The sequence below is a fragment of the Poecilia mexicana genome, unplaced genomic scaffold (genome assembly GCF_051168715.1).
Source record: "Poecilia mexicana isolate PSO_F unplaced genomic scaffold, ASM5116871v1 scaffold_5, whole genome shotgun sequence".
In the NCBI taxonomy this organism is placed as follows: domain Eukaryota; kingdom Metazoa; phylum Chordata; class Actinopteri; order Cyprinodontiformes; family Poeciliidae; genus Poecilia; species Poecilia mexicana.
In genome coordinates, this window is record NW_028263374.1 from 22,892,322 (window position 1) to 22,918,707 (window position 26,386).

Sequence of the window (26,386 nt, forward strand, 5' to 3'; positions counted from 1 at the left end):
AGTAGGTGGAAATATTTTAAATGTCAAATTTTTAAAAAGCGGGCTATGGGAAAGTGTGTTAACAGTTTCTTTATTTTAAATATGCCAGAACATGAATCCTCAACACGTTAGACTGGAAAAACTGCATGCTGCATGCATCTAGTTGTGTCAAGCCAAGGAGATTCAAGGTTGTGTTTCATGAATGCAGGCATTCAAGAACATCTGTTTCAGGATTATTTTTGACCTACAATTTTACTATGAGAAACAAAACTGCTCAACAATTCAAATGGAAGAAGTTTGGGTATGTTTATATAACCCTGTTGGTTTTCTTGTTTGTTTGTTTTGTTTTACATTTTCTCAATTCCCTTTGTATTGTCTCAACTGAGATCAAATATGCTTTGTTCATTTCTTATCCCAAATATTAGTTTGTTTAAGAGTCTTTGTGAAATCCTTACAAACTGAAATTAATTTTGAGAAATGCGGGAGTTACTTCAGTTAGTCAAAAACATAAGACGCTCATATCTGTAGGAGTCACATTAACTGTAATCTTTAGTTGATTTCACGGGATGATTTACCTTGAGTTTCATTCTTGTTCCCATTTATTTCCAAATTGTAAGTATCCTTAAATCTCCAAATGTTTTTTTTTGCTGCTTCCTAAATGGTGACTGTTGACCTACAAAATTCACTTCCTTTTGTTGGCATTGATTAAAACGTTTGCTCGCTTTCAAATAAAAGTGCAGTAATAACCCAGACGTGCACATACAGGTTGTGTAATAAATTGTTGCTGCCTTCAGCCTTCCAGTCATGAATATCCACCATAACATAGACAAGAAATTGCACCATGAGATCCCCCACAGGTCTGAAATAATCACTTATCATTGTATGAAAACACAAGATACCAAAAAAAAATCTTTCTAGTGTTCTTTATTTGCTGTTCTTTTTTTTTCCCTTTTAAATAAAGTAACCTCTTTTGGTTTATTTGTCATTCTGAGTTACCTCAACGGTTTGAACTGTTTTCTTTAAGGTGCTTAAACTGATAAAGATAATTTATGACCAGTATGAATATGATGTAAACTGAGATCATGTAAAGAAGCTGTGTTATTTGGTCATGCTCAACTTTCAAAGGGTAAATTGACACAGATGAAGTTAAAAACAACAGATTAAACATCTGATAGTATTCTTGTTGGTTAAGTGTTTTAAGTTACATTGCTGGGGAAACACATAGGTGTGTCACTCATGGGCATACAATGTTTATGTAAGTTTTTTTAGTAAACATGAGTTTGTTTCATTTGTTTATTGCAGTCAAGCTGATTTTACAACAGCAATATTTGTCTACAAGAGGATGAAATAAAATAAATGGAAATCAAATGTTCTCACGTCACTTTCATTGGCAATGCTGCCAATGAAAGTGCCAGGTGTGTGAGGTACCTGGCACAAGCTACTAACAGCAGCATGACAAACGACTCATTTTTATTGATAAACTCCAATATATCAACTTATAATTTTTACCGAATTCCTATAAAATAATAAAACATTATTATATTAATATGAACATCACTATTTGACAGATATTTTTAAACTTAGACTGAGTCCTTCATTTAAAAGAATGCTTAGATTGATTTTAACTTCCACAACATCTAAACCAGTGACAATTATCATTTCACCTAATGACAAAGATGAAACAAAACTATTAGGCTACAATATTTATGTTAACCACTAGTATTTGGATCCCAAATGTTAAATTTAGTTTGAAAAATCTTTATTGCACCACAAAATACAGACAACTGTGTTTCATCTGGTCACCTCTCCTTCCAGCAACACAACCATTCAACAGATTTCCCTATTTGCAACATCCAAGTTATGGTTTATTTGATGCTTGAAATACAGAAAAAAAAATGCTTATCATTTGACAGTCATGAAGTAAATGATTTATATTTATATTTAAACTCTAACTGACACAAGGCAATCTCCCACAACACCATTACCTGAAAGAAAAACATTCAGGGAAACATTGTCATCCCTCAGCAATGTAACTTCCCAGTAATCACCAGGAAGCTGTAAAACATTCACTGTGAATTAAACAATAGGTCTTACTACCGTGGTGAAAATATTCCACCCTGTTTCTGTGGTCACATGGACAAAATGGTAAGGCAATACTCTCAACTTGCCTGGTGTTTGTCTGACAATGAGAGACAAATAGAATGTTGAAAAACAAAAATCCCCTACGCTTCCAAGACAGTTTTTTTTTTAAAGAAACTGACGCTTTCCCTTATTTGTGGGAACTGGTAACAAATCTATCTCACCTCTGAGCTTGTGCACAGGAAATGGAAGACTTGAAAGTGTGTTTTTGTGTGTCTGTTCCAGTTGTGGCTAGAGGGTTTAAAAAAGCAAAAAGTGCTGGAATTCTCTCAGGAGATCATCCATCAAATGAGAGACTGCTTGAGGTTTTTCTTCATTTGGGTTCATAGGGGAATTATAAATCAAGAGAACTGAGAACAACTGTCAATCGCAACTGCCGTCATCTCAGCACCAGTTTTTCAGAAACATTTCTAGCCTTGTATTCTTGCAATTTAGTTTTTGCGGGTTTGAGTTGGTTCCTCTCTTTGCTTTTAGGTGTTTTCTGTTACAAATGCCAAATATTGTTACAGATGCAAGTGACACCTTGGGAACATCTTGTTGACTGACATGACATGTAATATATTGAGCGGAACTGTATGCACTTTTCAGTGGCGGATATGTTTGTTCACGTGGGAAAACATTTAGAAAAGTCAAATGAATACCTGCTCAAAGGGTGATCAGTTTCACATTTTCATTGAGACACTCCTAAATGTTTAATACACTTTCTCCTCTTCCTGGGTTAGGTAAGAAAGGTGACATCCGAAAGTATTTTCCCACGCATGAAGGTTGAAACAAGCAGTGGCAAAAGGGAAACGATGCACACCTTCTGACTCTTGTAATTAAATCATTAGATGACAAGTGGTGTTGTCATGGATAACCCTAGATAGCTGAACAACAGATTTAATTTTTATTAATATTTTACCGTATTTTTCCATGACTATTCCCAAATACATTCTCTCTTGCTGTACAAACATTTTATGCAGCATATCAGATGAGTGGGCAGCTTCTGCATGCTGGAGTTTCATCCTCTTGTGGAAACCAACATGTCTGAGGCTTTCAGCCTGAAACATCTGTTGTAATTTCTGTCAAATTGAACTTTTATTACCTGGTCATTAAAATCCCAGCAATGGCAAAACCAGATGGGTTCTTGCTGACCTTACAACTGCTTCTTTTTTTATGGTGTTGGTGAAAATTGAACCAAAGGAAGCTGTGTGCTGTATAAAATTAAGGCAATCATTCCCACATTCCTGTGAGGAAGGTGAGGAGGGGTGTAGAGCAGCAGGGACTGAATTGGACAGCATTAATGCCTTGTGTGTGGCTGTATGTGTGTGTATATCCTTTCTGGCTCTCTCTCAGTAAAGACTCAAAACTTGCACATTGACTGTTCTTTTTTCAGTAAGTTAGCCTACGCTACACTGAGAATATAATTTATTTTTCTAAATAATGACAATGAAGGTTCATCACAGGCAGTTGATGCACATGTGCATCAACTGACAAGTGTAAGTGTACACTTACAATAGTTCATGAGGTTTGAGCCTTGTTGTCATTTAATATCCTTTGCGCTCTTCACTCACATTGAATTACTTTCTAAGTTACATTCACTGATGATTTGATATATTCTCATTTACTTCTTACTTCCCTACAACGTTGGTACACATCAGGGAATGGTAAAAAAAAAAACACCATCATCCAAGGATGTTTTTAAGAGGCAAATTTTATATTATGCATTATGTTATGGTTGCAAAAGACATCACAAATGCATAGGCCTATTTTTTTTTGTTTGTTTGTTTGATTGTTTTACATTAAAATGTATTTTGTAGTTGCAACATCCATTGTAATTTCTGATGTGATATTATTTTGATCTCTTGTGTTACCATAAAAATGACAGCAACAACTGAAGCATTATCATATCAAATCAAAACTTGTAAGCAGATTCATTTGAACCCTCCAGCTTGTGTTCAGGGTTCTTCAAGTAGATAATAAAACCTACTGGCATAACTGCCTCAAGTTCAGCTTTTCTCATTTTACATTGAAAATCAAATTTCACCTAGGAGAAAACTATGTGTAAAGTTATTAGATATATTTTTGACATCTTTAGAGAAATTAAGAGAAAAAGGATGAAATGACTTTCGGTCCTCCTCAAGCAAAAATGTAAAAATGCAACCATAGGAATTATTTTCAAAGGACAGTTTGGTCTCTAAAAAAAAGTCTAAATGAACAAATGGAAAACAGAAGAAAATCCAGATGCTTCCACCCAGGACATGAGGGGCCCCTGAATGTTGTGAGGAATACAACCGTGATGTGAATCATATGCAGTGGCATTCAGTTGCCAGACCCAAAGCAAACTGAAGAATTCTTGGGGTTGTGGACAAATCTGTCAAACGGTTGCTTTCACCTCTATATTTTAGGAGAATGGTGCTCATTAGATCACGTCAAACAACTTTTCTGGTGGCTGGTGGAAAAGCAACAGTTGGGGAGAAAACCTTATTACACATTTTTACTACTTCCACGACGAATTCTTCTTTTTTTTGGTTATTTTGGTTTTCTACTTGGTAAAACCACATTTACAAGTATGGTAGATTGGAAGGTGTCAGTACCACTGTTGAAAGAATGAAACAATGATTTATTATTTTACTGCCTTTTCTACCTTTAATATTACATATTGTCTGGATAATTAATTTTAGCCTTCCGTCTTCTTTGGTAGGAAATGCTGAGCATGTACTCCAAACTGTCTTGGCTCCAAATTGAACATAATTTAATCCTGCCATCTCCCCAGACCATAATGTCGCTACCACCATGTTCCCTGTAAGTACTATGTTCTTTTGTTGATATGCACCGTTGTTTTGTTCCAAACCTACATTTTGGAAATGTGGCCTAAAGTTGCCTTTTATCTGACTGTAACGCATATTCCTGCGGCTTTGGAAGGTTTCATCAAAGCCTGGATTGTTTGTGTTGGAAAGAATAACCAGAGGTTGGTAGAAACTAGTTGCATTTACTGCTTCATACTTATAAACTAGCACGCATGTTTTATTATTATTATTATTATTATTATTATTATTATTATTATTATTATTATTATTATTATTATTATTATTATTATTATTATTATTATTATTCAAAGTACCAGAACCTGCAATAATTTTACATTTTGACTGCATGATTATATCATTTCACAAATTGTATCAGATTAAAGTACTTCTCAAGTACTTAGTGCTTAATAATACTAATACCTTATTCAAAAGATTTGGGAAATACTTTTTGTTGCTGTCATAGTAATAATCCATTCAATACTTGGAACCCAGCTTACTTATGTCAGACATTAGCACCAGAAAGTATTATTTTACTTGAGTGAAACTTTTCAGTTTCCCTCGATGATAAATTCACATAAGGACGCTCCACACATCATCAAAACTTTCCCACACACACATATATATATATATATATATATATATATATATATATATATATATATGTTTTTTTTTTTTACTTTGAATTCTGCTGACAATCAACAAACCATGTTTCTCTCTGTGGGACAGTTAGCGAAATAACAACACACAATGGCAGTAATTGTGTGTCAGCAGATGAAGCAGCAGATAGCTGAGACCTAAGGAGGAAAACAGAGACAATGGTGGGTTTTATTTCTCCACCTTACATTCCTCTCAAAAGGATTAACAGGCCTGCTTCCCCTCCTTTAAGACCAAAAGCAGTCCAGTTCATGTCTGAGCACACTGTACATTCCAAAGCTATTGTTATTGTTTCCTTTCGTGACATTATATCACTTTGTTTTTATTTGATTTTTCTTTGTTCCATTTTTTTAATGTTAAATATTGAAACATTTGGTTGCTCGGTAGCTGCACTGCCATTAAATTGAATCTTAAATATATCTTTGGCTATATCAGCTGCAAACCCTCTCTCAGTGCAACTTTTAGCAAACCCCAAACTATCAGAGGAAATGAAAGCAGAAATCATTCTAGAACTATGTAATTAGTATTGTAAATGTTGTAATACAGGGGTATTTTTATGATATTCTTTGTGTAATAGAAATAAGACACAAGTCATTTTTGTATGTTTACTGAATAAAGAGTTACTCATCTCTGATGCACCTTAAGGGCTGTTTTTGTAAACTTTTTTTTTTTTTTTTTACATTTACAACATAACCCAGTCTTTTCTGTAATATTTCTGTATTAATATTTCTATGTTAACAACATTTGATTTCAATATCTCAGCTAGCCTTAATCATATCCCAATGAGTGTATTTATTTAAACAAAGCAGAAAGACACTGATCCAAAGTACTGAACATAGCTGATAGCAACATTATGGCTTGTGAGATAAATGCACTTTCTCACTCTTTAATGAAAGAAATTTACTGCCATGAGGTGTGTGTATTGAGTAGGCTTTATGGACACTCACATTATTTAACATTGCATTTTCACCTGATGAAATGCAGATGAAACGAATACAACAAGAATTAAAAGATGCAACCTGAAACTAAACATTTTGGCCTTTTGGCCTCCAATTTTAATAGAAAAATTGGAGTTAGTAGTTTGTGGAAACATTTTATTTGAACATTTCCTTTCTTGGGGCAAAGAGGGCAGACACTTGTGAGAACCAAAGCATAGCCTACTTTCATTGCAGATATAGTTTTGTAAAAGTATTAATGTGCTACTTTATCATAATATACTAAATGGACTCCTCAGGTGTAAAATGGTTTATTATGAAACTGACTTATGATACATATGCCCGACAGATATACTCTCCTGTGCTCTCTGTAGAGTCAAACCTTGTACTGAAAAATTACATCTGATATTGTGTAATTATTGCAATGTTTTTTTAAGTATGTGCAATTATTCTTGCAAATTGATCTTTGAGGACAATAAAGTTTATCTAATCTAATCTTACTTCATGTATTGGCACTTTCAGACGAGGAATGTTTAAAGCAGATGTTTTTTCATAGTAGTCTCAAAACGCCAACATGGTTCACTGCTACAAAAATCTCTTGTTTACGAAGTTACAGGTTTTTACGTTTATTTCCTTCTACTTGCTGGTGGTGTTACCTAGGTGCCAGATGAAACAAGTTCTAGCCTGCTTCATGGGATGCCTGAAATAACTACTGTTAAAAGCAAAATTTTAACCAAAGAAGTTCTGGTTAGGGGAGAGTGAAGCAACAACATTGAAGATATGGGTGGCAATTCCTCTGAACTGAAGATAACTCTTATCTATATTTGGCACTCTTTCTGATTTTTCTTTTGCAGTGAATCTGCTCGGCTACTGTTTATTAGAATTAACATGAAAACATAGCTCTATGGATCAATAAATACAAAAGAAAATATAAAAAATGTTTCAGCACATCCATAGAGTTTGGTTGTTTTACTTTTCTGACCACAAAAAGCAAACTACAACTGAAGAAAACAATAAGATATTTATTAGTCATGGAAGTAATTTACTCCTATATTAAAAGGTCAGTCATGTAAGCACCATCCCAGATGTAAAATAGTATGATGTGCCCTCACGTATCCCATGTCTGTGGCTGTGGAGATTACTTTAGCAAGACCATCCTGTTGTTTCTGGTAAGAAGGACCTGCTTCCTACCAAGTCAACGTTCTGTGCTGTGAAACATTCTCAAGTTACAGAAAATACACAGAGACAATGGCACATATGCTAGTCACACATGAAGCAGACATGAACACACACATACAGAGGATGACACACCTGAATCACATTTCCTAAGTTTTAAGGGAACCTCTGGAAATGGCGGTTCCCCTAACAGACATGAGGCAGGCAAATACTGACTTCCTGTTCAGCAGGTGTTGCTTCCATGTGACCTGTTTTGTTAACCTTGAAGTTTCGGTCACATTTTCCAACAGGAAATAAGTGACAATATTGAAAGGTAAGCTAGTAAACTAGAACAACACTTTTCAGTAAGTGATATAGATGTTTATTTTTATAGCACCTTTCATAAGGTGTCAAAGCCTCTTTTTTTGACAAAGAAAACCCCACAAACACTGATTCATTCAAATAACAAAAACATGATATTCTACTAACAGCAAAAATATTATAAATGTTATATATTAAAATAATACATTCTTAAACCTAAAAAATACCAATAACATTACATCCCCACTCTTTTATATTACAGAAAATATGTCTTGGTTGTAAAACAGCTTTTATTATTTCACTTTTATTGTCTGAATGTTGACCCATACGCTAATGTACATGTAAAACCCAAACTTTATGAGGAAAAACTATTTGATGATACTGTGATACTACTGGAGTTGACTTCAATCTCATTGTGCAGCGACGAACAGCAATACATTCTAAATTCTAATTCTAAATTCTGTTATGGTTAACAAAGCAATTTCTCAGTGTTCCATGTTCTAAAATATACGATAATGGGATGATAGGGAATTTATATTGGGATTTTAGTTTGTCTTAGTTACAATGAACATTAACTCCATGTTCTTATTCTTAAAGAGGACAATTAAATCAATGTAACTGCGAAGATTAGTAAGATAAACTTAAATACATCTTATTTCTTGTGAAACAAGCTGCATAAATATAGTGGGTCACAATTTACAGGGCATTCTGGTAAGTAGACTATAAGCAAAAAGGTGTCAACAGCTTTTGCGCAGTGTGGGAAATCTTCATATCTGCAACAAAGACGGATAGTCTCGAGCATCAGCGGGTCGCTGTGCAAACAGGCACGGAACTCTTGACCAAACAAAAGATTTAAAGCGGAGATAGAGGCTGAGACAAAAAGGGGGCACGCGCCCACACACACAGCACGTATTCAAGCCGCGTGCTATGCAGGACGCGCACTCTGTTCAGAGGTAGTAGGAGGAGGACGACGAGGAGGAGGAGGAACCAAAAATCTTCCCTCATTTACTTAACATCACTTCCCCACCGCCGGGAAAGCAAACACTCCTCCTGGAGCTGCAGAGGAGCAAGAAGTAAGATCGATGCCGACTGTGTGTCTGCAGAAAGCCGTCAACTGGACCTGCAGACCGACAGCGACTATTTATTTATTTTTTTAAATATTTTTTTAAAATCTCTCCTCAAACACGTTGAGGGGCTCCGAGTTCGACAGGAGCGCTCACGTTGGGACATTTGGAGAAGTTTGCGGGGAAGCTCCTCCAGGCATGGAGCGGCAGCTCCTCTGACTGACGCCCGGTGGATTTTTCTTGCATTCTCTGTAAATAATGGTGAGTGTAAAAATTCTTGATTTGCTTTCTCATACAGAGAGTTAGTGTCGTCGTTTAATTTGGCGATTACGCTTACACATTTCAAAGCGGGTTTAGCACTAGGCTACTCGTTTAAATATGCTGCGTTGCAAAATTTGCCAAATTCATCTCCGTTTAGGACATAACACTTGATTTACATACATATGTATAAAATGTTGGATTATTTTACATTTGAACGTTTCTTTTAAAGAAAAATCTTGATAAAAACACCATAAACTAAAATAGCCAAAGCCTTGTTTTTTAAATTACGTCATACAGCCTCTAAGAATTTTTTCTATATTTGTTTTAAGTTAAAAATATATGTTTTAAAAAAAACATTATATCTGTGCCTAACTGTATTGTATTTTAATGCCAAATGTTTCATATAAGCGCATTAAATATATTTTCAATTTAAAATTAAATTTAATTAAAAAAAAATTATTGATTATAATAATAGTGTTAATTAAACTATGTGATAGGTTACAACATAATTACGTTTGTCACTCACTCTGAATTTTTAAGAAGTGATTTAGAGGAGCAGGGAAACTCAAGACTGGCCATCAGCAAACGGTTTATTTGTCTCCCAACGTGCTATTTAAAGATTCAGGGTAAAAGTGCGTGAAGGGCCTTCGCTTTTAATTGAACATGTTGTTTTTCTTGGTTCTGGTTGAATCAGTGCTACACTTTCTGCTCACTTTCTGCCTAACTACAGAAGATTATATCCAATTCACTGACAGGCCTCCAGCAGCCATGCAGAGACCGTCATTAAAGGAAATTAGGGGAGCCACACTTCAGCATTTTTCAAAGCTGGTATTCATTTTTTTTCTTTTCCAAGGACCCCTTCATGACTTTAGACCAAAAAGTCTCTCTCTGCTTTTTTTTTTTTTAACACTCATTCCTTCATTTTTCTTTTCAACTACAGACTTAGAGCTGCAACCATTAACCTGGTGCCGTCCTTTGAAAGACATTATGGAAATACATTTTAATACATACATACATTTTATTTAATGCAGTTGTATTTTCTGGTAAATTTTATCTTTTTTTAAAACAAATATTATTATTTTTGCTTGATTATTTGTGTAATTGGAAACATTTTTTATCTGGGCTAAATCCATTTTCATGGAACCCAGAACAAGTTTTTATTTGCATATATTCCTGTTGGAAATTAAATACGTGTAAACGGAGGCTGATTCTTGGAAATTTCACTCTCACCAGTAGGTTTTTCATTACAGAGTCAATGCACATCTTTTCTTGTCACTTTCAATTATCTGACGCAAACCTTCAGAGAAAAAGAGAATATTAGTTTAGATAGCACCTATATCATGTTTCTATTCTCAATGGGCTGTAAATCCTAGTAAATCTCCTGTATTTTAAGCCTCACAAATAACATCCAGGGGTCTGCTGGAGGCTGCCGAGCGGTGTGCTCAGACCACATACCGAACGTGTGGGCTCGACTGTGTTTGATTTAACACTGTGGTTCCTCTCTTAATAACACCAGGCCCCATTTCTGGACTGCCTCTCGATGGCTGACCCGAGGCCCTTCTCAGTTGATCTCCCCTTCTCTCCCCTCAGCCTTCATGGTTCTTATTACCCGGTCTGATAAATTGTGAATAAGCAGCAGCCTAAAAAGTCCTGGGATGTGAAGAATTCCCCATCCTGTACACTGAAGGCCCCCCCACCCCTGAGCCCCCCTAAGAAAACACAAATTAATTCCAAACCTCTCTGTAGCCAAACGTTTCTGGAATGATAAATATTTTCATAGGAAGTTCTGCTCTTCCTGACTTTATCTGCCCCAATTTTATTATACCCCTTCACAGCTGCTCGCATCTTAATGTCTCTCAGCTTCTGTGTACCCCTCTCTCTTTTCCTTTTCTCTCTTCATCCTTCCTTGTTTCACTGGCTGGAAGTCAAACAATTGTACCTGCATGAATTCAAGGTTACAGAAGAACTTTCCGGCTAAACCAAATAGTTTACTTTTCTTCTGGCGTGCTGCTCATTTAGTCTTGCTTATTTCTGCTGCTGCAGAAGCTCAGATAGTTTAGTTTAATTTCCTTGTCTTTGAGCTTTAACAAGTACTCTGAGTGTTGAGAGTGTAGGTGTGGTTATTGGCATTTATTTGCTTCACTGAGGTCATATTTGCATGACGTTACAACACTTTGTACACAATGTATGGTAAAATAAATATATTTATTACAAGCAACTAATTTGTCAGATGTTTGATGATTGCTTGATACAACATTTAATTCAAACACTAAAGAAAGATATAACCATACTTTTCAGTCAATAAAAATAATGACATTCACTTTTAAATTGTTCTTTAAGTGTATTTTTAAAATGTGTATTTGGTATTTAATTTTGTCTTTCTTGAATAGATCATGAAATAAAAAACACAGATGGATCAGTCTGTACTGCCAACTTCAGCTGAACAAACAGCAATTAAAGTAAAGGACTTTAACTTGCCTTGTAAGAAAGTGTTGAATTATCAAAACGGTCTTTCAGTTATGATTTAATACCCCCCGTCTCCTAGCAACATTTTATTAAATAGACATACATAAAGACACTGTTTTCCATTTAAGCAGCATTAAGACGTACATGAAGATGTCAACTGAGGTTTAAATGTGGTTAAAAAGCTGTTGAGAAAACGTTGTTAAGGTTGATCAAATGGGCTAACTGTGCCTGACTTTTAATAGCTTTTTAATTTTTTATTCATTTCTATAAAAATAGAAATATCCTCACCCTCATTTTTCATATCCAGTTAGTCCCCAGAGAGCCCTTGGGTCTGGCTCAGTGGTGGTGCTCGTTGGTCTGCAAGTGAAACAAACCCTGTGCTGTGGGCAGACAGCAGCTGTCCCCATTACTTATTGCTGCTCTCTTTATTTCATTTTGGAAAAAGTCAAGCCACACACGTCGTAAGCAACACTTTAAATAACAATATTTAGAAACATTGTTATTTAAAGTGTTGCTAAAGTTTCTTTTATCTAAAAAAATTTTGGGGGGCGATAAAATATTTTCTCAAGTAATTATTATTTTATACCTTTTCTAAAGATAGTGTTTCCACCAACTACCTTACATGTCAGTTCTTCTTTCTCCATGAACTTACTCGATCTTCAATCATGAATCTCACTCTACTTCATTCCTTCTGTCTCTTCCCCCCATTAATTCTACTTAAAAAGATGTAACTGAACCTCACTCCGTCTGTAGAGCTTATGAGCCTCACCTACCAGTTAGTTCTGTCTGACCAGCTGTTAGCAACTAGGGCGGCCAGTTGCCATCTTGTGCAGAAGAGCCTGATTGAGGGAGGACCTTTTCATCCTAATGACTAATAAACCCGAGTGTGGAGTGTGTGTGCCCCTGCGTGTGAGAGCGAGTTCATTAGCGAAGGCAGGAGCAGTCAGGCGTGTGTCACTTCTGAATGTGCAAGCGCATGTTTGACCACCCTCCCATCTCTGGACCAGATGTTTGTTACCTGGGAGCCAGACCACCATCTGACTGGGGTCAGCCTAGTCCTCTCCTACAGGCTGGTGGGAGGTCTGCCAGCTGTCTCTCTGCCTGACCCTCCGTCCCGGGGCACTGATTCTGAGGGAGACTGGGTCTAGGCCATGGAGTAGGTGGTCCCACTACAATTTTGCAATATTACACAGGGACGTTTTTAAAATATACTCTTTGTCCTTGTTGTTGGACATAGAAGATGGACCCAATCTTTCATAGGAGGCAGTGTATTTTAAAGGGAATTTAAAAACAAATACAAATAAGGGTTGCTTAAGAAACAGAGATAAAGATTTCTGTAGCAGACGATTTTGGTTACTTAGAGACGCAGGGAGGGGGTCCTGGGACTGAAAACGTCTTGTTGCAGAAGTCACTCAAGTGAAAAGAAAAGTCCATCAGGCCTGAGGGTAAAGTTACAGAGTGCAGACTGAGTCGACAACAGCTTCCCTGCTGCCAGAGATTAATTGGACCCCGTTGTTGAATCCCTCTGTTTCTGGAAAAGGAGCTCTGCTCTGTTGTTATATGTAGTCCGTGTTGACTAGATTTAGGGAGCGTTAGTCAGGTTCGTGTGTGTGTGTGAATGTGTTTGTGCAATTATGGTTTTTAACCTGTCAGTAAGGATTAATCATGAAGGTCTTAAGTGGTTACTCATGTTTACCAGTTTTAAAGCTGGTAAAGCAAACATTGTATCTCAGTCACTATAAATTCTACTGTGGCATCTTTTCACAAATTTCAAAAACATGAAGTTATTTGAAATAATAATAATAAAAAAAAAACAGGGGCTAATGTAAAAAGCAGATGAGCTTCAGTAGAAAATGTCTTAATAAATTAAGCATTATTTTTACCATCCAAAACCTAATCTCTCTACTATGTAACTGCAAATAACATCTGTGTTTTGCTTGGTGGGGTGTGGTGAGCACCAATTGCACACATCTACTGTTTTGACATAGCAGCCATAAAACATTGTCATTTAATCACTCTGTACCAGAATAATTAAAAACACAATTACAGTTTCAACAATTAACATTTGCTTGAAAATACTCTACTTTAGAGAAGTATTTTTGTGCACACTTCAGAAACTCCAGACATGCACTCAAAGATTTTTATTTTTTTTTAACCAGTGCAGTTGACTGATGGATTCAAAGTCACAGTGTAAAAAATATTCATAAGCATTAAAATTATGTAACAGACTGTTGCATCACATTAAAATGAACTCTTGAAGGCTTCAGTATCTGGTTACATAAACATACCTAAAACAAAAAATGACTGAGCCGCAGTGCCTCATTGGTGGTGTTTCAAATTTACTTTGACATTTGTGCCGTACTGTCTGTTGTTTTTGGCGTTCTCTCTATTTTATGTACATTACATGGTATTTGGTTCCAGACATTAAAGTATACTTGTTTAGAAATAGGATGTGTTTAGTTAGGACACAAATTAAAAACATCATTACATTTATGCAATGAAATACACATGGTTATGATTAGAGCTGCTCCTCACTCCCATTTTTTACCCATCATTACAACATCCTCACCATGCCCTCAGAGCTTTAGTAACTTTTCACAAAAAATGTGCTTCAATTAAATTTAAGCCTGGATTTTAACTGGGTTATTTTAACACATAAACTTGCTATGCTCATAATTACTCCGTTGTACCTCTGTGCTTTTGTTTTAGATTGCTTTATTGCCTGAAGGTCAATGACGACCTTAGTCTGGAGTTTTTGCAGCTTTTTATGAACGATTCTCCCACCTGATCTGTGGATCTCTGCAGGTCATCCAGCTTCTTGTGTAGCCCTGTCAGTTTAGGTTTGCAGATGTGTCTTTTCTTTTCCATTTTCAGATTATGCTTTGAACTCTCTATGAGTTGCTTGAAGCTTGTATTTGTTTTGAATCATAACTGCGCTTTAAAATCCTCCACAACTTTATTCTTAATATTTTTGGTGTGCTCTTTATCATCCTGATGTTTGTTTACTAATTTTCTCTAACAAACACCTGTGAATCTCCTGTATTTTGGCTTGCGTGTTGAATAATTTTCATTATTTTATTCTACACTACCTCATGAAACTCATAGTAAGAATTATTTCTTCCATTTCTCTTTCCACTCACTTTTTGTTTCCCCTTGTCCTTCTCTGTATCAGCTGTGTCAGTAATGACTAAAGAGAGCTGTAGATGGCAGATGGCACCATTCCCCTCCACCCCTAAAAAAGAAAAAAAAAAAAACTTAACAGTGTCCTACAGAACCAGATAGTGCCCTCCTTGTTATCAGCTTCTAAGAAGAGACATCTCTGTGCAACAGTGATTCAGCCCCTCCAGCTTTTCCCCAGGCACTTACACTGACCGTCTAAATTAGGGGCTCCAGGTGGGGTTCCATATGGTACAATTATAGACTGGCAAGTCACCTCTTCAGGCTGTTGATTGACTGTTTCGATAAAGGTCAGGCCATCAGACTAACATTACAATGTGTAATATGACTCTTTTCTCACATTGAGACAGACGGGGACATATTTCAAATATTTAGATCATAAATGCATACTTAGTGAGATGAAGATAAAGACATGGAATTTCATATAACTTGACTTGTGTGAATAATTGAAAAGGCCAACTGAAGCTTATTTATTTACTACTAACCACCAGTCAAGTGATGGCAGATCCTCTGTTTTATATTTATGGTATAAATAAATTATGTAAAAAAAAAAAAAAAGAAAAAAAGTAATGTATGTATAAGAAGGGTACCTCCATCAGTTTTTTTTTTTTTTTTTGTAATTTAGCAACCAATAAAGCATACTTTGTGTTATAAAGTTAAACCCAGATTTATTTATATCCCTGGAGATTTAGGTTTTGACTGGAAGTGGGGATGATCATCATCATACCATGTATTGTCATTTTTTTCACTGTTGGTTCCATAAAAACAGCAATAAATGTTTTCTTAAAGAATAAATGCAGTTATTGTATGATGCTAAACCTGCTCTACTTGTGTCCTGAAGCACCATATTAAGTAATGCGTAAATAATTTTTATTAGAGCAGTATTTGTGTTTGTGGGACTTTAACTTCAGTTCCTATCTTATTAACAAGAAAAAGCAATGTGTTTTTTTGAATTGTTTTTAATATCACTTATTGTTATTCCATTAAAAACCCCAAAACATTGTGATTAAGTTTTCCAAACATAGTGCCTATCCTTAAATTGAAGTAACATTAACATTTTGCGATCATGAAAACACCAGTGGAAACATGCAAAGCTGACCAGAACTCAAAGAAAGCTTTAATTGCTGTAAATGTAAATGAAGAGATTTTTTTTCCATTGATTAAGAAGAATATAGATAATTTTTAACCTGGCTATTTTTATATACTTTTTTTTCAAAGAGAAACTCTTTTGACAAGATTGTATTTTGTTTTAATAGATATACATCTCATATTAAAAACAAACCTGTTGGTAAATCTGCCAGGGCTGTGAATACTTTTTGGCTTAACTGTGTCAAGGTTATCAGATTGTCTTACAAAACTGATCTAATACCACCAGCAGTTGCCGTTTACACTGAGGAGGTTTCGCACAAATTGGTGAAATGGGCATAACTTTTACAATGAAGATTTATAATGCTGTGGAATGTGTTGTGAAACACAAAACCCTTTGGTTGCTGAGGGCACTTGATTTTCCTAGTTATGGAGAACTAACATGTCTTCTCTGCTTCAACCGTTGAGAGAAACTCATCAAAGTAAAAATATGTCTTTTAACCAAAAGACTTTATGTCAGAGTGCTTACGTCAATCATTACATAAACCATTAAAGGTGCTTAAGTTTATGAAAATATATTGTTTGGCAACCTGAAAAAAGTAGCAAGTGGAAAATGTTCTTTTTCTCCTGTTTAAGTTAAACTTTGGTATTTTTTTTTTCCTTTTTACCACATTTACTTACGGATAAACAAATACAAGATTATAATTGAATGTCACAAATCCCCACAATGGCATTCTCACATGGCTTCAGATGTTAGAGGTCAGTGAAAACATCAATGAACTATTTTTTAACTGTGTTCAAAATTCATTCAGTGCTGTGTAGTCACATTTTTATTATTAAATAGTTTAGTTATTGGAACGCTCTTTGAAGAATTTATACTCTCATTTGCACTTAATGCATAACACACAACATAAAAGCTAGAATTTGATATCCGTGAAAGAAGCAGCGGTCTAGCAGATCCCTGGAACCCAGGTGAAGCTGGTGGAACTGGCCTTGTGGCCTTGTGGCCCCCTGTGGCCCCGCTGAGTTTGTTTTAGCTTTAGTTTCAGACCTCGGCTCTCCACGGCTCTGCTGAGCTCCGCTCATCTCCCCTCCGGTGTCCTGTAGTTCCCATGGCCTTGGACGCCCTGCTCTTGGGCCTCACCCTGAACAAGGAAGTGCCTCTGTGGTGACACACACAGTTCTTGAAGATGTATGTGTGTCCATTTTGAAATCAAGAGCATGCTAAATGACCATAAATTTCAATTTTGATCTGAGAGAAGTTCTAGGATGTGCAAAGCACTACCCTGATACTGTTCCTTGCCCACAATCATTGTCATTTTGTAGGGCAACAAAGTCTGCTATGATACAGATCATACCAGGATTTATGGGAAAATAAATAGTAAAATAATAAAAAGTTTTGGACTATTTTCGATTTTCGATAATTAACATACACTCAGATCTTAAAATTAAAGTTTACGCTTAACCCTTAACATTTTTTTATAAAAATACAAAAAAAAAAGAAAAATATGCATAAATCTATTTTTGTCTTTTTCAAATATCACTTTTTGTCAGTTTCTCTTTCTTTAAAAACATTTTGCCTCAACAACTCACAATTGTCATCTCTCTGTCTAGTCATGTTTTCAACAAAGTTAAAATTGCAGCATTGCTACAACAGAGTGGTCCCAAAGCAACTGCAACAAGAAGGAGAAAGAAAAAAAGGAGAAGTAAAGAAAATGGAATACTGATGGAATTCCCAAACTAAATGTGACAGTTTCATTCTAACATAAACAAAAATTAAATACTTTGGTAGAATATTCTGCATTTTTCAGAAACATTAACTTTCAACAACATGCATTTTTCATCAGGGATAAAACAAAACCTAATTTAAAAAGGGACAAAACATTGTAGTTGTGGTACATTTTAGGGAAAATATTTATATGCAATCCATGGTTTGCAGAAACCTTGTTCAGACTGTCTGAGAGACTCCTTTGTGCAGCACAAGCCACAAGAAAACATTGCCAGAAGCTAATGATTCTGCACAAAAAGTTCAGAGACATTGTCCATGTGGGCAATTTGGATTGAAGATGTTAATTTTGAAGCTTCTTGGGTGAAACTCTTTTATTGCATGACAATGTAAAACTCATTTCACCATGGACAACTAGGCCTGTCACGATAAACGATAAATCAATTAATCGCACGATAAATTAAACCTATCGACCTGTTCAGCTTAGAATCTGCGCTTTCTGATTGGCTACTTTCACATTCAACGTTAAGCTCCCAGTCGGGGAAAACCCCGGAGCGGCCACGACGATCTACATCACACTACAGGATGATCGGTTACGAAATCACCAGCGACAATCTTAGATCGGCCAACGATCTGAGATTGTCATAAGGAGAAAATAGGGGGAAAAATTTGTGTAGTATGAACTATTGCATTAGGTAGTCGGATGTGCCCATCTTCTCTATTTAAATCTAGTGATTACTGAAGGCCAATACAGTAAACAGACTTCATAATCTGCACTCTTTTGGTTGAATGCAGCATATTTCCACTTTGGCTTTATGTTGTTTAGTTTTAATTCAAGTACGTTGTTAATGGAGACTGAGAGTCCATTTCATTTTTGTTTTTGGTTGTTTTGCTTATTTAGTTTATCAGTTCCAGTGTTATGTGTTCTTTTGAAAATAAAGTATATCTATCTATGGCAGGAAATAGCATGTATTATTAGTCATTTCCATTAACTCAGTGTCAAAAGGTCTTGAAACAATATTATCGTTTATCGCAATAATTTTGTAGACAATTAATCGCTCAGCAAAATTTGTTATCGTGACACTGGTATTCCTACAATTTCCAGTTCATTAAAGGCTTAAGTCTTGATAACTTTTGCATTGCTCCTAAAAATCCTAACCAATGTTCTTTTTGTCTTGAGGTCAGTCTTTTGGATTAATTTCTGGTCTTCTTCTTTTATGACATCCTCATGGACTTTCTTTGACTTTCTTATTTTGAGTATTAATCGATCAATCCATTGGTTCAATCAAACAAATCCTTATGCAGGCAAAGAGTAACTACCATTAATAGTCAATTATGGTTGAAAATGAGTAGTTACAAAGATTTGTCCTTGCCATGCTAACATACAATTTTTACCATTTATTTCAAGAATTAGAGGATATGTACATATATTTCAGCTTGTATGCATAATTCTGACCCTGTATGGGATATAGATTATTCATAATTAATTACATTGTATACCATTAGCTCTTATTTTTTCCATACGTTCATTATTTACTAGTAAAGAGGAATTCAAAAATCAAAGTGCAAAATTTATATGGAATTCATTCATCACATATGACTTGTTCTCATTAGAACTGTATCATAAGCTGAATTAATATATAAAAAAATCTAAATATGTTTATATTTGGATTATCTAGTAAATTAAAATCTCAGTAAAAAGAGATTTTATATCTGATGTTAATCAGAGAGCTGCCAGTGAGTTTAATCCACAATGAGAAGGGCAGGAAAACTAAAACAAAATCTCCCGTCTTATCTTGTTCTGTTTAACAAAGCTCTACTGTTCGCCATTGAGACTAGCATATTAAAAAACACACAGTGCTATCAGTTGGCAGCTAACACTGCTTTGTTCTTGGTGTTTATGTTCCTTCTGCGGTTAGACAGCCTGAATATTTTCAAGGTGCCGAAAGTACAGGTGCCAGTCAGAAGCGTAAATCAACAATTTTCCAGGAAACATTATTTATAATTTGACTGCAACTGAAATTGCTAAATCTTTTTGCACTAAGATAACATCTAAGCTCTCATTTTTTTCCATACTTTCACATTTTGCCTCGTGTTTATGGATTTTTTTTTTCTTCTTCTTCTTTAGTTGCCAAAAATCTGATGAAAGCAAAAAGCAGGTCATCGAGGATCAGTGAACTCCATATCTGGGCCCTGATTGTTTCCACAGGAGAGTTGACGTACTCAGAGGAACCTGATTTAAGAGGAGGGTGACAGGATAAAGAAGATACGGCTCTCTCAATAGGAGCAGGTAAGAGAGAAAAAGGAAAAGAACAAAGCAGAAAGTCCCTGAAGTTATCAAACAGGTTTTGTGACCTTATTGTAAATCGCATTGCCAAAAAAAAAGAAAATTTACTTAAGACGTTTCCTTAGGTTTTGATCAGTGAGATTTTTCAGCACATGTAATGTAACTAATTTTAGCCCCAAAGAATCATATATTTATTTTTTCATACTTTTCTTTTTTTATTAATTAAAAGTTTTTAGGTTTTTTCAACTGATCTCTTTTTTTTTTAATTTACAGCTCTTCTCATTGACGGCTTCATATTCAGAGCTTTGCACTTTGAATTGGCTTGTTGCTGAAAATGTGCTATATAGATAAAATTGCCTTACTTTACCTTACCTCTGGTGCCTAAGTTCGTTGTGACATTTGACACTAAATTTAAATAGATTTACGATGCAGTGCATCATATCTTCTCGCATTTACGTAGAAGATTAAAATAAAAAAAAAAATAATAATTTAGAATTTTGATTGTGAGACGAGTCCAACAATATTTGTGCTTTTTAGAAGCTCTTTAAAGTTAGAGGTAAACAATGGCTCAGATTTTTGTCTGTTGTTCTCTGACTGAAAACAGTTCTTCACTCCACAATTAAATTTCCCAAGAACAAATGTTTTGCTGTAACAACCTTATTTTATGTCTTCTGCCTTGTAGGATCAAAGCCATGGCTGCATACGGACAGACTCAGTACAGCCCTGCCCTTCAACCCGCAGTACCATACACAGCTTATACACACCACACACAAGGCTACAGCATGCCCTCTTACAGTGAGTACAAACAAACTCAGTATTATGTTTGAAAAATGTTATTCCTGTAAAAAGTTAGCTCTGTGAACTAACTGTAATAAAAGACTGAATGATAGATCTATTCAGTATCATCTGAAAATGTCCACTATTGATTCATCAGTCCTCAGAATATTTTCCCCAAAAATGTGTTGCTTTTATTTTTGGAGAACTTTGAACAGACATGTTTGTTGTTTTTGTTCAGTAGTGGTTTCCACCTTGATTCTAACTGCAGTATCATAAATGCTGACCTCAACTGTGGGCTTTAGTTCTTTAGATATTAATCTGACATAATTTATCACCTCCTGGATGAGTCATGGATGTGCTTTTAAGAGTAATTTTGGTAAATCACTCACTCCTGGGTGGGATGTTTTGTTTTGTTTCTTATCAATTTGTGGATAATGTTTCACTCTGGTTCACTAGAGTCCCAAATGCTTTGAAATTGCTTTTTAACTCTTTCTAAATTAAGATCTTTTTTAAATATTTTAGAATACTTCATGTTGTCAGGAAAGTTCTGTTTAAGCAACGTTTTAATTCTGCATGTCTGGAGGCAATCAGGCCTTGGTGAAGTTGAACTCAGCTGTACAAAATGTGTGATCCTTTATTTCTGGTATTTTTGGAAATTTGGTTGCATTTGGTTGCAGGATATTGCCTAAGTTTAGACACTGGTTTTCAAGACTAAATGTTTTTTTTTAATCCCACAGAGGGTCGCAGTACAGCTTGTGCCTTGTAGTGCTAAACAGTAAAGCAATGTTTATTGCCTTGTGGAAATATTGTCTAATTCAAGAAACGAGCACATAATTTTTTTATTGACTTACAAAAGCAAGAACCATGGCTAATTTGTTGTCTAGATTTTGCACATCCAGATAACTAGTCATAGTTTGAGCTTCCAAAAACAAATGGTGGAATTGTTTGGTCATAGTTAAACGGTGGCTATTGGTAGCAGAGATCAATAGATTAAACTCGTATTTTACCGTAGTGGATGCCCATATGTTTTATGTTGAATATATCACAAATGTTGTGTTGTTTTTATTTTAGACATAAAAACAGAGGATGGTTTGAGTCACTCTCCAGGACAAACAGGACTCCTGGGCTACTCAAACTTCAGCGGCACCCCTCCGAGCCAAAGCCTCTACAGCTACTCACACACACATGGTCAGTTTAAAACAATACATTCACTGCATGTGAGGGCCCTTTGATGCACTTGTAGGCATAGCCTTTCTAACTCATATTTGATTTAACTACAGGAACATCCATAGCTGCTGTAGTCCTCCTTCTATCTCCTCTCCTCTCTTCTTTTTTCTTCACCACCACACCTGTTCTCTATTAGCTGCGGTCTGGGCTTCTGGCGTCAAAAGTCTATTCACCCCTCCTCTTTTCTAGGGGTCAGGCCCCCTTTCTCCACTCAGACCAACAACACAGCATGCAACCGTTTTGTTTCTGTTTTTCCGACGGAAGAAGGAGCGAATATTATGTTCACACACAAGCAAAGAAACAAAGCAGACAGATGGGAAAAAAAAAAAACACACACACACACACACACACAATATTTATGGCCACAACAAAAGCTGGGCAGAAGTGCTTTCTGATAAAGGTACTTAGATAAAGATGTTTCAGCCCTGGGAGGGTGTGCAGCTCCCTGCATGTCAGTGTGCATCTGTGATTAAGTGCAAGCGACTGTGCTGTACGCATTCCTCAGTCGCCCGGCGCCCAAAGCATGACTTGCTCAGTGCGACTTTATGGCTTTGAAACCAGCATGAAATTGACCTTGTGTGTGACAGGGGAGAGGTTAAGGGGCATTTTACGGAGGGGTGAGCTGGTCTAGTGCTACAGGCGCTACACAAGCTGTTCCCATTGTATGGAAGAGACGAAGGCAAGAACAAATATTAAAGTACCATAAACAGATTATCCTTTGGCGTTTTTCTGCATCCCTCATAATGTTTAAAACTGTCACTGTAAATTCCAGATATCCAAACGTGGATATTTTAGGCTTTGTGTAGTGATGATGATCATTTAAGTTATTTGGTGATGCTTCAAAATTTTTTGAGGAAAAGTAGAATCTTGCACAGTTTTACACAAAAACAGACAAAAGTGGCTTAATGTATGATGCAAACAAAACTGTTTATTCCAAGCAAATCCTCAAAGGTTATAAGCCCTCTTTGGGAAAATCTTCTGTTTGGATCCTGAGGTGCATTGTGAAGGATCTCCGAGAGGAGACATGAACCAATCAGGGTTGGGGTAATGTGAAAACTATATAATGTTAGACGTCTACTGAAACTTTATTAAGACTTTCTTTAGAGTGCTGAAAAGAAATGTCAGTAATTCATTGCTGTACCCAAAATAATACTTCTTAACCAGGGTTGCCCTTAGTACCAAAGTTTCAAACAAGTTAACATAATTTAAGTTGCATCAAATTATGGATTATTTCAAATATTGTCAAAGCATTTTTGAAAATTTAAAATAAGAGGCCAAAGGCCAAAAATTAATTGAGTTTTGTGTTGCCTAATAATATTTATCCACTGATGATTAAGCACACAATTTTAGTCAATGTGTTCTGCAGTTCTTCTCACATATTATGTTTTAAGCATTTTTTATACTATTAATTAATGTTGATCATAATCAAAGCTCCCCTTATAATGTAAATTCAAATAAGTGACTCAATGGCAATGCCAGAATATTTATATAAACTTCTTGTTGCTCTTATGGATGAAATTTTTGGTTTTATCAGTTGCTGAAGGAAAAGCTGACTACTAAATTAAATGTTTTTCCCAGCAACCAAAATTCTTGTCCATATAAATAACCTTCTTCTCACACTTTTAATAATAAATTGATGTTAGTTTGTGTGATATCCAGCTTATGTGACTGTGAAAATGTAAATATTTCTAAAGATCCAAGTCAGTAAGTATCACATTGGTTTTAAATTACTTGCAATACTGCTTTTCCTTAATTTTTCCTTGTTCATCTATTTCTCTAAGCTTTAATATAACTCCTTCTTCCATCAGTGAGTGATTATCTTCCTTGTCTTCGCAACATTGTTTACTCTTTAGGGACGTTGAGCTGTGTGTTAAAATGTGATCTTTTAAAGAGTTAAGTTTAAAACTATTTGCCATTAAATATGAATGACACACGTAATCATTGTCCAGACATGATCTAACTCCTGAACTGCTATTTTTTATTCCTTTGAAGACAATCCATGATTTTTGTATTATTGTACTTTCTCTTTTAAGGAATATTCAGATGTGAAACATTACAGAGGAATGTAAATGTTTGTGTAAACAGGCTTTTGAAGGAACCCTTTGACAAACTGCATAGCTTTGTTAGAGCACTGCAGTTAGACCCACAAAGAAAATTTTAACAGTGTAATTGGACTTTGAGGGACAATGTTCCTAAACAAAATAAATTTGTTTGAATATTCTTATGTATAAATCATTTACTGTGAACTTCAAAGGGTAATAGATTTCCACAACATTCAAATAGCTGATGTATTTAGAACGTTTTCATCATCCATTATACTGCACACAATACACAACTACACACACAAGATAGCGCACACACACACACACACACACACACACACACACACACACACACACACACACACACACACACACACACACACGCACACACACACACACACACACACCCAAAATCCTTCCAAAAGCTTATTGTATACAGTGTACACAACTAAACCAAATGCAGGCTTTTCTGTGTTTACTGGAGAGACCCCATCTATTTTTCTTGTTGTCAGTTTAAGGGACTGTTGTGTTGTCTGGGAAGATTTCTGCCCCTGAGTCATAATGTCTCTTTTTTCATCTTTTTGGCTTGGGAAATATATGACAGTCAAGAGAAAGCTGTAATGAATCATGACCTAAAAGGCTTTTATGTTATGATAACCTTGAGTAAAAGTACCACAGTTTGACAATAGACTCTACTTATACAAAAACTTTAATCTATAGAAATAAAACTTGATATAGTCAATTTTTAAAAAAGCAGAAAAGCAACTAATTCTTGCTGGTTCTAAAAGAATATGTTATAATGTCTGAGCCAGTTCATATGTGCCTTGTGTACCTTGGCAGCATGCTGGCTGTGAAGGGTCTTTTAAATTGCTCTTTGACCGCTTGAGCAGGCAGGCTGAGTAAATATCTTCAGTTTTGGTCAAAGAGGATCTGAAGATCCACTGTGCTGTGTTTACTATACTCTAGAGTTTAGATAAGGCCTAAAACATACAACCTGACCTGTAGATGTAGTGTCCAATCTCGATCTGTCCCCCACTAATTAACTTTAATTACAGACCCCAGCTCACAAGTAAACCCAACGTTTTTATTGGGCTGCACAAGGCAGTGCATTAACATTAGCACATAGCATTTCACTGTCCCTCACTAGTTAGCATTAGCCTTTTTCCCTAAAAAAAGCTTTTAGCTATTTTCCTTATTTATTAGCCATGTTTAGTATGCGGAATGGTGTAAGTCAATGTAAGACAACATGCTAGCGATACCCCACATGCCACTGATAGCATTTAGGCTAACATTATCATTTTGGCTAATTTTAGCTTATACACTAATTTTACCATACTGAATGGCGTAAGTCCATGCCTTGATTATCCAGATGTTGTTGACTATACGTTAGCTAAACTTAGCACTGAAGCTAATTTTTAGCATGTGACAAAACATCGTGATGTATGCTACAGTGTGTCTTGTAGCCCTTGGAAGGGTGTGTGTGAAAACAAACATCCCACAACCATACAACCACTCTTCGACTGTTCGACTTCGGCTGTCCATGCTGGGCTCTTTAAACTTATCATATAAACTATTTCTCAGTCCAATACTCCTAAGAATGGATGTAAACGGCATTATGGAGAAGCATTATTGTGATGATGTGCTGAGGATTGTGTCAGAAAGGGTCGGAACTTCTTAAAGAGACAGATGCTAATTTCAAGGCGTAAGATATGGCCACAATCCAAATTCAAATTTCTTTTAATTTATTTTTGACGTTTACGAGATTTTCATTATAACTGAAGGTAACATTGCTACTTGATTGATATTGCCCCTTTGAGAACTTTTTCAAACATCTGGATGAGTTTCACATTCCTGCTGTTTTTTGAAATGCCTCAGTCTGGACTGATGCAATTTACAATGCATGACTTAACTAAATGGCATTGGAAGCTATGTGTTCAGTTTATTTCCAACTTTTTGTTTTCAGACCAAATACCTGCAAGTCTAAATTTCAAGATTATCATATCTTGAAATTTGGTGGTGCTTGTATATATTACTACTAAGGCAGTATTCAGTATAGTAGTTACTAGTCATTGAACTTGAACCTCAGTGAGAAATTGCACTCATACAAAGGTACTTTTTGAATAAATACTATGAGGTCAACCTTTTGAACTGTTGGTCAGATTAGAATTTTCGGGGAAGTTTGTTTGCATCATATGACATGCCCAACACAGTGCTCTTTTCTACCTGTTTTGTGTCAATAGCTCATGTGTTTCAAAGTGGCCCATTTCCAGTATTTATTCAAATTAGTTTCTATTCAAGTTT

The 26,386-nt window shown here is 35.7% G+C and overlaps 1 protein-coding gene across 2 annotated transcripts in view; it reads left to right on the forward strand.

Moving 5' to 3' along the window:
• Positions 1-8,834: 8,834 nt before the first annotated feature.
• eya2 (EYA transcriptional coactivator and phosphatase 2) overlaps positions 8,835-26,386 on the forward strand; it is a 29,529-nt gene continuing 11,977 nt past the window's right edge. The window contains exons 1-4 of one of the 2 annotated variants that reach the window (XM_014996306.2): positions 8,835-9,297; positions 19,881-20,042; positions 20,722-20,834; positions 21,888-22,004. In XM_014996306.2, coding sequence (XP_014851792.2) covers positions 20,732-20,834; positions 21,888-22,004 — 220 coding nt within the window. In that variant the 5' untranslated portion in view covers positions 8,835-9,297; positions 19,881-20,042; positions 20,722-20,731. The remainder of the gene's footprint in view (positions 9,298-19,880; positions 20,043-20,721; positions 20,835-21,887; positions 22,005-26,386) is intronic. The other variant, XM_014996310.2, reaches the window with a different exon arrangement.